This window comes from Mixophyes fleayi, chromosome 5, assembly GCF_038048845.1.
Source record: "Mixophyes fleayi isolate aMixFle1 chromosome 5, aMixFle1.hap1, whole genome shotgun sequence".
NCBI classification, from domain to species: Eukaryota; Metazoa; Chordata; class Amphibia; order Anura; family Limnodynastidae; genus Mixophyes; species Mixophyes fleayi.
Window position 1 is genome coordinate 80325779 of NC_134406.1, and position 15312 is coordinate 80341090.

The 15312-nt window shown below is 38.1% G+C and overlaps 1 protein-coding gene across 1 annotated transcript in view; it reads right to left on the reverse strand.

Moving 5' to 3' along the window:
• Positions 1 to 458: 458 nt before the first annotated feature.
• LOC142158479 (intraflagellar transport protein 70A) overlaps positions 459 to 15312 on the reverse strand; it is a 54833-nt gene continuing 39979 nt past the window's right edge. Inside the window, exons 13-19 of the mRNA XM_075212452.1 lie at positions 14612 to 14688; positions 12398 to 12608; positions 8005 to 8076; positions 5259 to 5362; positions 4252 to 4330; positions 1216 to 1345; positions 459 to 701 (exon numbers count right to left, since the gene is read on the reverse strand). Coding sequence (XP_075068553.1) covers positions 565 to 701; positions 1216 to 1345; positions 4252 to 4330; positions 5259 to 5362; positions 8005 to 8076; positions 12398 to 12608; positions 14612 to 14688 — 810 coding nt within the window. The 3' untranslated portion in view covers positions 459 to 564. The remainder of the gene's footprint in view (positions 702 to 1215; positions 1346 to 4251; positions 4331 to 5258; positions 5363 to 8004; positions 8077 to 12397; positions 12609 to 14611; positions 14689 to 15312) is intronic.

Genomic DNA, 15312 nt, shown 5'->3' on the forward strand with positions numbered 1-15312 from the left:
CTGACACCTTAAAGCGCTCTTATATTACATCCTCAAATAATAATCAAAACAACCTGACACATGTATACAGCCAGAGATGTGAGCTGGATCAATGGCTTTGCATATCTGACTGTATCCATATGCTAGAATGTTAGCAGTTCTCTGGAGACATGGTAGGGGCCAAGTAAGGAGCAATGTGCATATCTCTACTCAGAATTTTTAGGGTGAGACATCAAAGAGATGTTTAAGTTTTAAAGAAATATTCTTTCTGTCAATTCTACAACAATGCATGCAAGTGTATGTAACCGAACCTTGTTACATTATTTATAGTGAAGGGTCTTTAAACTCCTTCACACCGACATCTTCTCTTCTGTAATTGGTGTTTTTTTTAGGTCGTTACAGGGTTGTATTTTCTCTTCAATTTGTTATAATAAATAGAACCAGGAACCAAGTATAATGTTCGCAAGCAACCACAAGAATTGTAATTTCTTAAACAAAATAACTTTATTTTAACACTACAAAATTACATTAACATATCAAGAGCACTGAGAAAAATGGTACAATTACAAATATTTAATGAACCAATCAGATATTCCAGTTTGTTATTTCATAGATTAATGCTTTCAGTTGTCTTGATTCATAGGTAACAGTGTTCTTGCCAATGTGCATCCTCTCTTCTTCCAATGGTTGCTCAATTACAGCTGGTATATTTTTACCATAAACTGGAAATGCAGAGAAACATTAAACTGTTATTTTCTGAGCATATTATATTATAAGAGTACATATTTTATATACAGTATTTGCGTGTTTGCACATTTTATACCTAGAAAAAAAATAATTTTAGGCTGATGGACAATGTATTTGTTCTTTTTTTATGGTCCAACTAACTTACAGTCTGAATTACCTAAACTCACACAAACACCAGAAGAATATAAAACTCCACACACATAGAGCCCTGGTCGGAAGCAAACCCATGACCCCAGAACTGTGTGGCAGCAATGCTAACCACTATCTCACCATGCTAACCTTCAGAAAAAGTCAGAGGCACAGGTTATATAATTTAATGACAGCCGTACAGAAGATATCTATCCCAAATTAAAATCAAGTTAGTTACATAACATGTTCGTATGACAGCCCTTGTCAGCTTCATACTTCATGACGTCATGGAATGGACATGGTCTGTTTCTGGAGAACATCCAGTCAAGTAAATGAATTAAAAGAAGTCTAAAAACTTACTTTCACAATGTTCCAAAAACTGAATGCATTCGTAGATGACGCTGTCTTGTAGCATGATCATGTGCTTTGACATGTTTTCTAGCAGGGAAAGGAAGCATCGCTTTGCATAAAACCATGTGTCAGTTCCAAGCTGAAATCAAAATAAAGAAAGAAATTAATGGTGTATGTTTAAGACGAAAAAATAATATACATGGTATTGTCTTTCAAAGCTTAAACAAAACTATATTATAAGTTGATTAAACATAAAAAACATTTTGGTAAATGCACAATATATATTTAAAATATCCTATAGTATAAGGTGTTTAACATTACATGGAACTGTTATTATTATTACCAATACTATTATCAGATAGGCTGACAATGCTACTCAATGACATTATAGTTTGGTGTGCATAGCTAAAAGCCTCCGCATGGTAAAAATATCACAATGTGCCCAGGAGACTGGACAGCGGTGGGATGTACGTGGCCAAAGAAGTCATCTCAGAGCAGGATATGAGCTGACCATGTGACACATCCAGGTACTTCCCGCTGCTGTCCAGACACCTTTCAGTGATTTGCTATAACAGTTGCAAATGTTGTGTGAATTATCATATTAATAAGCACCAGTGGCAATATAAAAACACTGACTGATCCCCATTCATGCAGTATAAGTGCATTATATGTACAGGTAGAACAAGTGAACAAGCCCTTGGAACGAAGGTCAACTTTGCTTTCCAACGTTGATTATGTGTTGAACAAGTGTAACTACACAACAGCTACACTGCACTACAAAATGTATAAGGGAGGAAACCCTAATGAGTGAGCAAGCTGGTTCACATAATTGTTACATTTACACACATAAGGTGACTGATTCATGTTCGGACATAAGTCCATTTGCGTAGCGTATCTTGTATGAATTAGCTCTGCGCATGCTCAGGAATGGACCTTACACCAATGAACACAATGCATACAATTCATGTCCGAATGCAAATGACGCTTATGACTGCCTACGACTTGAGAGGCGGAATGGGGGAGTGAGGGGCGGAATAACATACGTCATGTACAGTAAGGGTGTGCTGACGCAGGTGCAGCTGATTCAAGTCATGGGTTCCTCGTAAGTACATTTTATTTAAGCTGTATCATTTTCAACAGCTACAGGGCAGGTGAAAGTTCTGACTTACAATCATAACTGACATTATAAAAATGCATTATGTGTACATAATACATTATGAGCATCTTTATGTATTTACTGTTACAAAAAAATTAATCAATCATTAATAAAAAAACATATTTTTATTAATGATTATACTGTTAAGAATTATTCATTTATTTTTATTTTTTAAATCAAGTCTTTTTAGTGATATTTCCAAAATAGACATACAAAAAAGAAGAAAAAAAGAAAACATACAAAGAAAAGTGTAACTCAATCAAAGTATAACTCAATCAAAGTCAGGAAGATTTTCCATATAAGTACTTTGCAAAATTACATCATATCTGCTAATATTGTTGAAGAGCATGATACGAAAATGCCCACGGATAAATATCCATACAGATACATGAGGGCCTGCATAATTTACTTATGAGCCATAGTGGAACAACTAGACAATGCAAGCAAGGCAAAGAGTGTGTGGCTTATGACATTTAACATTTGACCTTGGGAACCTATAGACTTATGCACTCGGGACCCATTGTCTTGAGGAAACAAGTGCGTATGGAGACTCAAGCCACCTATACCATATGGCATCAAATTTCTTCATGACCAGCTGTTGTTCATTTATTTTAGAATATAATTATCTTTATCCATTCTGATGTGATCTTGCACATATGCTTGTGTGTATACTGCAGTCTGTTCTGTCTACGTATGGCAAGTACTATGTAGGCAGAGTGTACTTACATCCAGATTCAAAAGGAAATGTATCTTTACATACACTTGGATTTTAATATGTTTAGAACTATGCTCAATTTCCATGCCCTTTTTTTTAAAATGCAACTAGCGTACAAGTTGCTTTTCCACTTCAACCACACCTATTACCTCTTTTCTGAAGCACAGAACTGTTGAGGCACAGAGCAAATTCCTCTTTGGTAGGTCAATGTGCCTTGAATTGTGCAAGTGCAACTAGATATCCACTAAAGCACACAGGATTGTGGAGTAAGACTGTGGTGTTTGCAGAGTTTTGCACCGGTCGATGGGAGCGGTTGGATGGAGTGGTGGCGTTCCTTGTTAGGTATGGAGCAGATGTTCCAATGCGCCAAGTTTTGCAAATCAGTACAAAAAAAAAGATTTTAGTTTTCAGAGCGAGATTATTGAAATAAATTAAAGGGGTTAAGAGAACACATTTTAGGGGTGTTCCTTGCTGTGGAGAAGCCATACAATAACAATCCATTTTTATACCATTAAAGGACTTGGTTTTGCACCAGCTCTGAACTGGTGGAGATTGGGTCTCATACTATAGTTTTTGCACATTCCAGTTGCACTTGGCGGAGAAGTGTACAGTGCTGTGGAAATAGTGGAGCTATATAATGAGCTGCTGCTGCTGATGAAGTATATTTCAATGCACACTTTGCCTAATGTAAAACAAAGCTCATGTCAAGAGCCCCGTTACTCTCATGCTTTTACCATAAATTATGATACATGCAACAGTATTTTAGGAGAATCACCACTTAAAGTGATGATTCTAAAGTGGTAAAAGGTTTGTCTTTCATGTGACATGTCTACTTTTGCAGTGTGCCGCCTCAGATCTTACCATCTGCACACACAGGTGTACCCCTACTATGTGGAGAAGTCTTCCAAGAGTGATATATAGGCCTGCACCTTTATGTGTACAGGGGAGGTTCATCAAGATACGTTTTCTCATTGTGTAGTGTGCTTTCGAAATGAGGTCCAAACACTAAATCAAGCATGACTTTTTTCAATTCCTAAAGGTCTGTAAAAATGTATAAATATGACTTTGTTCTAAAGAGACACCATTTGATTCTCACCAGTATGAATATTATCAGTTAAATACGGAAGCCAAATGGTTAATCCACTATGGTTTAGTTTCATATTCTCAAACTTACCTTTTTATTGTACGGCTCCAAGCTTTTGATAACTCGAGAAATGCCAAATTCATAATTTCCTTTGGCACAGTAAAGAGTGCTGTTGAAACAAAGACAACATAAAAAATATAGGCCTCTAAGCTGAGTTCACAGTTAAGCAATGCACATGCATTAAGTATTTTTCCTACTACCTTGTGATGGCTACATTACAATCCAAGTTCTGTTCTGATTTAAAGGACACTTTTTGTTAGGGGTTAAATGTGCAAAATGGACACTAATGGTCTACTATGCATATAACCTCTATGTTATATCTCATTGTCTGGTAGATACAGTGCATCTAGCACTTCATTTTCCTGCAATCACACCGAATACTGTGGATTAAACTGAGTAGTGTAAGAAGCTATTTTTCCTTACAAAGATCAAACCTGATTATACTGAGCATGTAATATGGTAGTGGGGGACATAAATAGAAATACATACAGCTAGATCCCAAAGCTGGAGAGCCTCTGCTAGAGTCTTTCTAGCAAACAATCAGACACAGTATAAGGCCTATTTTGCACATCTAGTGCCTCATTTAGAGCGAAGACATAACAGGCCTTAGATTGTTTAAGATAACATGTCACGATAAGGTATGTATTACAATGCAGTAGTATTGTAATACATAGATATTTGTCTATTGTTCTTATTTCATTGGGCCTTAAATTCAGAACAGCACGCTTCAGAAGATTACATGCCCACTATATAAATGAGGCAAATCTCCGACACTCAGAGCAGAATAGGACTCTTAGTAACAGGGAAGATCTGTAAGCTTTTGATGGCTCGAGTGCCGGGTATTATCATGCAATAATAACATGGTACTCATATCATCAAGATGGCATTTGAAAAAAATACCTAGATCGCCTTTCTCAGAACATTGGTAGGTACATGGGATGGGGTTAGAGTATGCATTTGATATATAACATCTAGAGTAAAAATAATGAACCTAAAACTGCTTTTTGTCTTATTTTATTGCAAGCAGCACAACTTACCCAATAACTAAGTTAACTATACAAAGATGGTAGATTTTCTTATCTGGATAGTCATAAGCAATCTGCTCCTCTTCCTTTTCAATCTTCCTCATGAATTCTTCAGCCTAAAAAAGAACAAATTGATATGCATGCAATTCAGATGATGAGCAATGACAGGCATTAAGTTGATTTACCTTCTTGTGATTAAATGACTATCGTGCATATCTCTAGGTTGGAGACCAGGTTTCTCGCCAATATGCTGAATTTATCTCTGCCATATGTGATTACTGTTCCACGTTACTACTGCTAAGCATCTGAACACAATTTTGTCTTTATTATAGCTTATATTGTGCTCATATTAGACTATAACTTAAAAGAAAAGCTGTGCATTAAATACATCTGAATATGAATGCCTCAACTGTGGTTCAGAAATATAAATAGTGAAGTTCTCAAACTTTGACAAATGAGACTTAGGGCTAGATTTACTAAGCTGCGGGTTTGAAAAAGTGGAGATGTTGCCTATAGCAACCAATCAGATTCTAGCTGTCATTTTGTAGAAGGTACTAAATAAATGAAAGCTAGAATCTGATTGGTTGCTATAGGCAACATCCCCACTTTTTCAAACCCGCAGCTTAGTAAATCTAGCCCTTAATTTTAATTTCTGAGTGATCCTCATTAAAAAAACTTGTGGGACTACTAAAAAGACCATTGCTAAGGTGCAATGCATGTAGGAGAAGTTACAGCCTGCACATCCTAACCACATTGCTGTAGTGGCTACAGCCATGACATGTCATGCTGGTCTACCATCCAACCCCCTCACCATCTGATTAGCTCATGTGATTTGCTCTAATGTTAGGTGTCTGTGGCTCGGTCTTCAAAGCAGAGCAGCAAAAAGCGGGATATACTTCCCAACTGTCCCTAGACCCCACCCAAAACATAATGTCCCACCAAACCCCCCTCTAAGCCATCACCCCATTACTTACCACGCTCCCCATCAATTCATTTCTCCATCACAGCTCTCTCACTTGTCATTTATTTCTCTCCCACCTCCCTTCCATATAATTCATTTCTCCTCACAGCCTTCTTCCCTTTAATTAATTTCCCCCTCCATCACCCTCCAATGTAATTTATTTATATCCTCACTTGTTATTTATTTTCCCTTCTCCCTTACCACCCAGTCTGTAATTCATGTCAGAGGTGAGTACAGAACACAAACTGCCACCTATATATAGCAGCAAGAATTCAACCCTAACTACGCTCACCAGTGTATATATACGACCTATAAAGAAGTAAATAACTGGTTTATTTCAGAGTAAAGTAAGGTAGATCATGGTTCAGCCAAGAGGTGACACTGACACTGTTCAATGTTTTTATATACATATAGATAAGACTTAATCAAGTTTAGTTTTCTGTGTAAGTTCTAGTTGGGGACTCCCCATTACATCCACCAAGTTGTACCCTGTGAACCATCATCTAAACATCAGGCCTAGGTGAACTCAGCAAACCCCAAATTAAGAGTCAGACAACATTCACTTTGACATGATGCCCATACAGATTCCCCTCACCTGCTGTTTCTTACTTTGCAAAGCAGGCTGTGTGGTGATGTGAAATTGTATCTAAACACCTCCTCTCTTCCCCATTGTCCAATAATGAACTCTTTTTGTAACAGCTGCTTGTATTCTGGCCATAACTCTCTCTTAAACAAAATACTTCTGTAGTTTGTGATTTATACTGTTCGGACTATCATTTTACTAATTAACATATAACATTGCATTGGTTTTGTATTTCAATTTTAGTTAAGAATTAAATTCCCTCAAAAAACTTATATGCCAAACAGGAACTTTCATGTATTTTAAGATTCGTACACCCTCTGGTGGGTAACATGATAATTGCCACTGAAAAGAAAATAAGAAGCGTAATATAAAAATATACATGTCCTTTGCTTATTAAAACTAGCATGACTTTGGGGGAGCAATGGTACAGTGTTTTGCAGTGATGCTGCTTTAGGGTATAGCTGGCAACATCTGGTCTAAGAAGCATTCCTTATTAACTGGCAGAGGGATGTGTATCACTTCCACTGTTTGAAAAGGCTAAACCTTCTGATTTATTGCCCCACTTGGCACAGTCATCAGTTGTACTGCTTCTCTATTGCGGTTTGTAATGGGATGTTCAGAGATCTACATAGATAGCATTAGTTAGTGTTGTGTGCTAACAATGGCAGATGAAGCTGCTTACTGGCAGGGAAAGCAATCCTAGATCTTGATAGTATAAGAGTCTTTACAAAGATACTGTATTTATGGATGCAGTTATTTTTCTATTTCAAGATCAGCTATATGTCCCATATATGTGAACGCAGTCATATTTTTACGATCACTGCATATTCTATGTCAGGGTTAGGGAGTTTATGGATTGGTTGCTATTGTTTAAGAACTTCTTCCAACTATTGTACCCAAAGGCGTAACTAACGAGCTGTGAGCACTGGTGCAGGGAAGTGGGGAGGAATGAACTGGGGCCCACAGTTCGCTAGTTCCCTTTGCAGCGGGCCCCATTATCTCCATGGGCCCCAGTGCACCATTCCTGTTGCAGCAATGATAGTTCCGCCACTGATTGTACCACCAAAATACATAGTTTGCTTGGCAGTTATAATTCAACAATAACCGGGTAATCTCAGCGTGCTAACTCCTCTTCCAGGCATTCATTTTATTTCTTTACATAATGGATGGCCTATAATTACTCTCAAACAGTAATATTATTTAGGGATACACACCAGATCATTTTGACTCGTCATGATGTAAGAGACACACAGATTTGCGAGGACGATAGCGCTGACATTTAAGATCTGAAAAATAAGATGGCTTGTAATTAGTGCTTCTGGTAAATGCAAAGGCATTTCCTACTTTAGGAAACAGGAAATAAAGCATATGTTACAGATTCCTTTCTGACCTGGAAAATGGAAGCGTTATTCAATGAATGAGGGTACTGACAAAGCATGTTTCACTTCAAATCAGTATTACAATGATTGTATGTAATGTATCACATAGCAGTAGTGCACAGAGCGTTATCAACAGTGATAAGCACACCATATATTAAAGAAGCAAACACAACAATCTCATGCGAACAGATATTACATTATTTATATCTCCAGGCCAAGCTGGAACATACTTTGGTAGCTAAAACAAAGATAACAATAGCAAATTATGTCAAAACATTAAGAAAATGACATGGCCCACATTTTATTACCTTAATTTAAACATTTCCACATAAAAACACATTAGTCTCTTTAAAACGTCAGATAAAGATGGTGGTTAATAAAGGAAATAAATGAATAACAATAAAAGATGGCAAACATATTATATTAAGAAAACCTTCAGGTGTAGGTTTATGGGAACCCCTGGTCCCACTTTCCTTGTCCTTTTCGGAGCGGCCAGATATTTATTTACTTTACTACACAAACTAGATCTATGTAGAATAGACTTTTCATTGACTGTCAAAGGTTTCCCTCTGACTCCCAATTCTGTTATAGCATCTACCACATCTTTTTAGTACTTTACCTTTTTAGCTTGAAACATTTAATTTTTGTTTACAGTAAGTTGTGTTTTATGATAATACGTAGATGAAGTTCTGTTGATGCCTGTGCATATGCTACAGAACAGGAGAAAGTGAACACTTAGGGGCCGAATTTCTGCGGCGTTAAAACTATTAACGATATAACGGTAGTTTATCCCGGCTTTCTGCAAAAATCCAGCGTTGAAACTACCGCAATAACGGTAATAATGCGCAGCCCGCGTTACTTTCACCCGTAACGTGGCCAGTTGAATTCCCCCCTAACTAATCGTAAGTTTATTTATTTGGGCATTTTAGATGTTGGAAGATACACTTTAGGTAAAGTAAGCTTATCTGAAAAAAAAAAAAAGATTTTTAGCACTTGCTGTTAAACACCCCAAGATTGAGAAAATGGGACACTTTCCTAAAAAGGTGGCGACTCTGATGGTCCAGACATAAGAGGAACCAGTGTCCACTGAGCAGACTAGTTGAGGCTGTACAGGCCCTGGAACTATAAAAGTTTTAGTGGCTGTTATAGCCATCCTAGCTGCTCTGCTACAGCGGAGTCCTCTTTGCACAAAACATGCTGCTCGAATAAAAGTGGGAGGGTGGGGGAAAACCTTACAAGGGGTCCCTGCTGCTGATTGCATAGTATAAGAACTGTTTGGTTCCACACCCTCCAAAGAAGAGTCTCCAGGACATGTCCCATAGTTACCAGGCCTCAGTCCACTGCCACTTACTTGGTCAGGGTGTTTCTAGAATACACTGTGGGTCATTCCACCAGAGTCTGATCCCCTGGAATCAAACGGGGGTTTAGGGAGTAGCAGTGCTGTATCCAGAACAGGAGGACCGGTGAAGCTGTATGGGTCTGTGTGTTCCTCTCACCTCAGGTTTGTGTTGACAGATGACAGGCAAGGGTGTTCAGAGCCAATAACAGAAGAAGGAGGAGAGCATGTAGTGTGCTCTCCCTCCTTCCTCTGCGCGGGATCCAGCGGCTAAGTGTGGGCGGTGTGAGAGGTAAGTAAGGGGTATGTGTGATCTGATCTCATGTGAAGAGGTATGATTGGCATGTAGGGCATAATGTGAGGCTGACTGGCATGTATGGGGCATGTTGTGAGGCTGACTGGCATGTATGCAGCACATTGTGAGGCTGACTGGCATGTATGGGGCATGTCGTGGGACTGTTTGGCATGTATGTAGCATGTGGTGAGGTTGACTTGCATGTATGGGGCGTGTGGTGAGGCTTATTGGCATGTATGGGGCATGTGGTGGGGTTCATTGGAATTTATGGGGCCTGTGATTGGGCTGATTGGAATTTATGGGCATGTTGTGGCGCTGATTTGCATTTATGGGGCATGTGGTGACGCTGATTGGCATGTGATGGGGCTGATTGGCATGTATGGGGCATGTGGTGGAGCTGATTGACATGCGGTGGGGTATTTGGGGATCTGATGTGAATTTCTGGGGCATGTGGGTAGATTTGATGGCATGTGGAGAGGTCTGATGGGTATGTAAAAGGAGGTGCATGTTGGCCATTTATGAATTTTTTTTGCTAAATCCCCACTTCAACAGTTCCCTCTCCAGCGACTATGGATACAGAAACAGCGTTAGCTCCTGTGAAGAGAGTGTAAGTACCTTTTGAACCCTCATCTGCTGGACACAGCAGCGAGGTAAGAGCATATGTGTGCATATACTCTGTATATGTGTATGCACACATATATAAAAAGTAAAGTCGGCTCTTTGTGATATCTATAGATATGTTTAGCCTCTTGGTCTCTGAACGGTTGGCCACCCCTGCAATAGGAGAAATGGGATGTTGTCCCTCAATTGAGGTGCTACAAGGTGCTAGGCACGAATACAATTCTAGAGAAAAATAAGTAATAAAACAAAAATTAAAATCGATAAAGAACACAAAAAAAAAACCTAATTTGTGCCACAACAAGTACATGAGGTGACATCTGGTCCATTTTCCTAAATTACATGTAGCAGCACACACAAAAAAAGTGTGCCTGTAATATGTAATAATCAACCTGTTGTTGAAAAACTTGCAGCTGTGACAAAAATAACTGATACATGACTGGTATAATATTGTACCCGTCTTTAGAGAAGTTCTATCTTGCAAAACCAGTGTTTATTAAAACAACTTTTAACATTAATATTAAATAAAAATAGGAATACAAATCCAAAAGAAGAATACTGCATGCAATGAACCTAAAAGATCACATTTCTTTTTTCTTTACCACAAACAGGAATATGTATATGTATATACTTGTTTCCCACCACCCCCATTGTCTCTGTTAGTTTGCTTGCCCCTCTAGAATGTTTGATCTCTCTGCCTGCCTTCTCCTGTCCTCCCCATCTTGTCCTCTTGTAAGGGTTACTGTATGTCCTATGTTATGTGTTCTGCTATTGTTGTGTTCTGTATGTGTATTGCTGACTGCACGGCACAGCAAAATCTGTGGCGCTTCATAAATAAATCATGGTGACGATATAAAGTAAACACCATTTTCAATAAATGGATGACAACAACTGCGATGCTGAATGAAAATGAACTGAACTGACTGGGTGGGTCAATACCTGCTCAACCAATCATGAGCGGTTTCCCACACTAGCCGCATGTGATTGTCTGAGTGGATATTGACGCTCCCAGATAAATCATTTCAGCAGGGCTCCTTAAGAAGCTATTCCCGTAGTAGGGTTTTTAGTTTGTATATTCAATTGGTCGACATATGCAAAAAAAAGATTACTATTGGACTACGTTGAACACTACCCAATATATACTATTAATCTTTCACATTAATCTTTCACAATCTTAACATGTTTGTGACTTGAAACACTTTAATCTTTAATTCTTTGTAATATGTCCCATATATATTTGCATATACACTATAGCAAAAAGAAGTACATTTTAAGCGAGAACCACTGTGGTAATACTAACAATGTGTATTACTTATCCCTAATGTAGGACTGACTGATGCCGCTTTACACATTCACAATATGGAGGCTGTTAATGGATGGTGTCAGACTAGGATAGACACAGTGGATACTGGAGGCCTGAGGCAGAGCAACATAATATACAGAGACAGGCACTCAGACACTCCATGCAACCAAAGCAATAAGAAAAATAAATACAAAACAAAGTGACAAGTGCTAGGATTACCGAAACTTTTCTCTTGCAAGGACATTCTTCAATGTTACACTGTCCCAGCTAAGGAGCACAGGAGAAAAATATGCAGAGATGATGCCAATGCTTCAGTAAATAGTAAGAAAATAAAAGAGCACTTGTCAAAAGTTGTTGTAATAAACTTGTAATTAACAAAACATTTAGTAAAAAATCAGCTAATCAATGACACCAGGGTGGCAAATTGCTAATTCAGAATGAAACTGCTGCATTGCATGGACATGGATAAATCAATGGACAAATGCTCAATATATATGAGCATTTAACTAGTGAACATCGGTGAACGAGCGTGTAAATGTGTAACTGGTAAAAACTTCAATGAATTGAACAGTTCATCCACATTCATATACCAATATATACCTTACAAATGAAATGGCTACAGACTGGAAAGTGATAACTACATTTGTACTGTAATATTTCTATGAATTATACTTACATTGTCATAGTGCTTTTTAACAATGGGCTCATAAAAACCAATGGCCTCCTTATATTTATTTTCCTGCATAAACAGCACGTGGGCCACATTCAGTTTCCACACATCATGTTCATTGCAAAACTCCACCGATTTACGGAAGATTTTCTCCACCATTTGATAGTTCTCCATGTTCCAGTAAATCTTCGCCTGAGCCATTAATACAGGTATGTATCTAAATTGCACATGAAGAGAAGTATGGTCAAAAAAATGGTGCTAAAAACGTCTAGTTGGATGCTGACGTGTACTGTGGATGATTATGAACAGAACAAAAGCTATAGGAGATGCATTGCGCAAGGCTTCTTCGGGACCTCCAGCTGAATTAAGTTCCACCCATAATCAACTTTTTATCAGGCATCAAACCTTAGCCCTTGTTATTTTGCAAAGATAATTCTACCCACTTTCATCTGCTATCGCTGTTCTCATCCAACACAGGTTTGCAGAATTAGTTTGATTTTAACTTTAATAAGATGTTATAACTGTTTGCTATTATTAAAAATATATATACTAAACATTCTGAGTGAAATCACCTAGAATCATTATGAATGAATCAGATGTGACTTTTTTTTTCTTTTTTTTTAATAAATTGCCATAGTCCTTCAGTGGATGACCTCTTCCACTCCAACTATACCTAAGCTTACTAAAAGTATGTTGACCTATGAATAGTTCTTCATCACAATAACACATTATACATTTTACAAATACATTTGCTAGTACATTTGTTAAGATTTGTGAAATCTTGCAGGAATCTCCAGTCACTGCTTTAAACACCCTTCGTACAGAACCGCTGCAAAAACACAGTTTTAGAATGTGTCTAAAGTGTACCTGTTATGCAGCTCTGAAAAGCCTAAATAAAGTCTACTAGCATTGTACAGCTTTAACTCACAACATCACATCCAGGGCCGGATTAACCCGGGGGATTTCTGGGCTAGAGCCCAGGGGTCTCGGGCATCTGGGGGGCCTTTGAAACTATTTTAACTTAATTTATTTATTTATTTTTGTGTACCGCAGGCATTCATCAGGTCGGGGGAGTCCCCTTGCCCGGCTCCGACTATCAGGTCATGAAAAATGGCAGGCAGCTAACAGCAAATGTTATGCTGTTAGCTGCCTGCTGTCACTGTAGTGCTTCCGCAGTGCGCAGTAATCTCCTTATTAAGGATATCTCATAAGTAAGGATATTACTGCGCACCGCGGAAGCACTACAGGGAGCGCCTGAAGAACGCCTGCTGCAGCCTGCAGTGAAGAAGGGGCGGATCTGGACCACAAGGAATAGGAGGTAAGCGCTCGGGGGGAAAGTACAGTAGAAACAAAGCAGAGATATTATATTATGCTGTAATCAGAAGAAGGGGACTTCACGGTACCCTTAGCAAGAGGGGCCTCACAGTACCCTTATCCAGGGGGGGCTCCATTCCCTTACTCCGGCCCTGATCACATCATTACACATACAACACACTATGATACACACTAAGGGCCTCATTCAGTTTTAGGAGCATAACCTACTTACATAACCTACTCATTCAGAATGCGGAGCATAACTTAGGAGCATAAAGAGTGTAAAGTTTCACCTGAACAAACCACATTGCAATACATGGGGTGAAAAGGCAATTATTTTTTCCATGCAGGGAAAGTACTGCCTGCTTTTGTATGTAGCCCACAGATATTGGCTAGCTTTAATTTAAAACTGTGATTTAGAGCTAAGCCAGAATGTGCCCCACACCCAACTCTAAATTTGTCATCACATTTTAAATTCACTCCTCCTGAGCCTCAACATGGTTTTACCAAGGTGAAAATTTGCTCCTTCCAGCTGGATTTACAGCTAATTCTAAAAGCAGCCCTTACAGTCAAGTTGAGAAAACTGTATGTACTGCAATAACAGGTACTACATTTAAGTTCAAACAATATTTTCAGATTTTTGTCAACACAAAACTCAACATTTCTAATATGATTGCTTTATAACTTGAAGGTAACTTGGCCTAGTCTACATTAACTACTGTTATTTCATATCTTACTTATGTTTTGTAAATTAACAAATAGTGTTAATTTTTTTTTTAAGGGTTTTATTTCTCCTATTTCAGAATATTTAAATCATTTTTATAACACTTTTGAAAATATGGGCTATTTATTAGTGAAAATGTCAAATTTTTCATCATATAAGAATAGTGCAATTCATGTACTCACTTTTCTAGAGCTTCGTCATATTCATTCACAACCTTCTTAACTGCATCATCATCCCGGTTAAGTCTAGCTTCTTGTACCTTTAGAGACATATTTGTAAATGTATTCCAAGCAATTGTGCAATACATAATTTTTAATACTGTAGATATTGGAACATCACATATTTATAATTATTATTATCTTTTATTTATGTAGCGCCAACATTTATTTTATTCCTCGGTGTTGTACAATGTTTATTCGATCACATCAGTCCTTGCCCCAATGGAGCTTACAATCTAATTCCTTACCCCAGGCACAAAAAGAATCCACACAGGGACAATTTGTGAGAATACAATTAAACTACCAGAATGTCTTAGGACCCAGAGAAACGCCAAGTGAAAAGGGGGAGAAAATACAAACTACACAGAGATAGGAGAAACCAAAGGACACAATTCTGCAGGGCAACAATGCTAACCACTGTGCACACCAATACTTCTGTCTTGGTGTGCACTCATGACATACATGGCAATACTGCATTTCATTATAATATGAACAATGTGGTGCTGAATAGGACAAATATGACAGAAATAAGCTTGACTAATAGTATGACAACCAAGAAATTCTGCTTCAATAAAAACATAGATATTTTAAATTTGGAAACGCATAATCGTTCTTTTACCCTTTCACTCATTTATATTAATGGATGGGTTTGCGATGCATCCTAG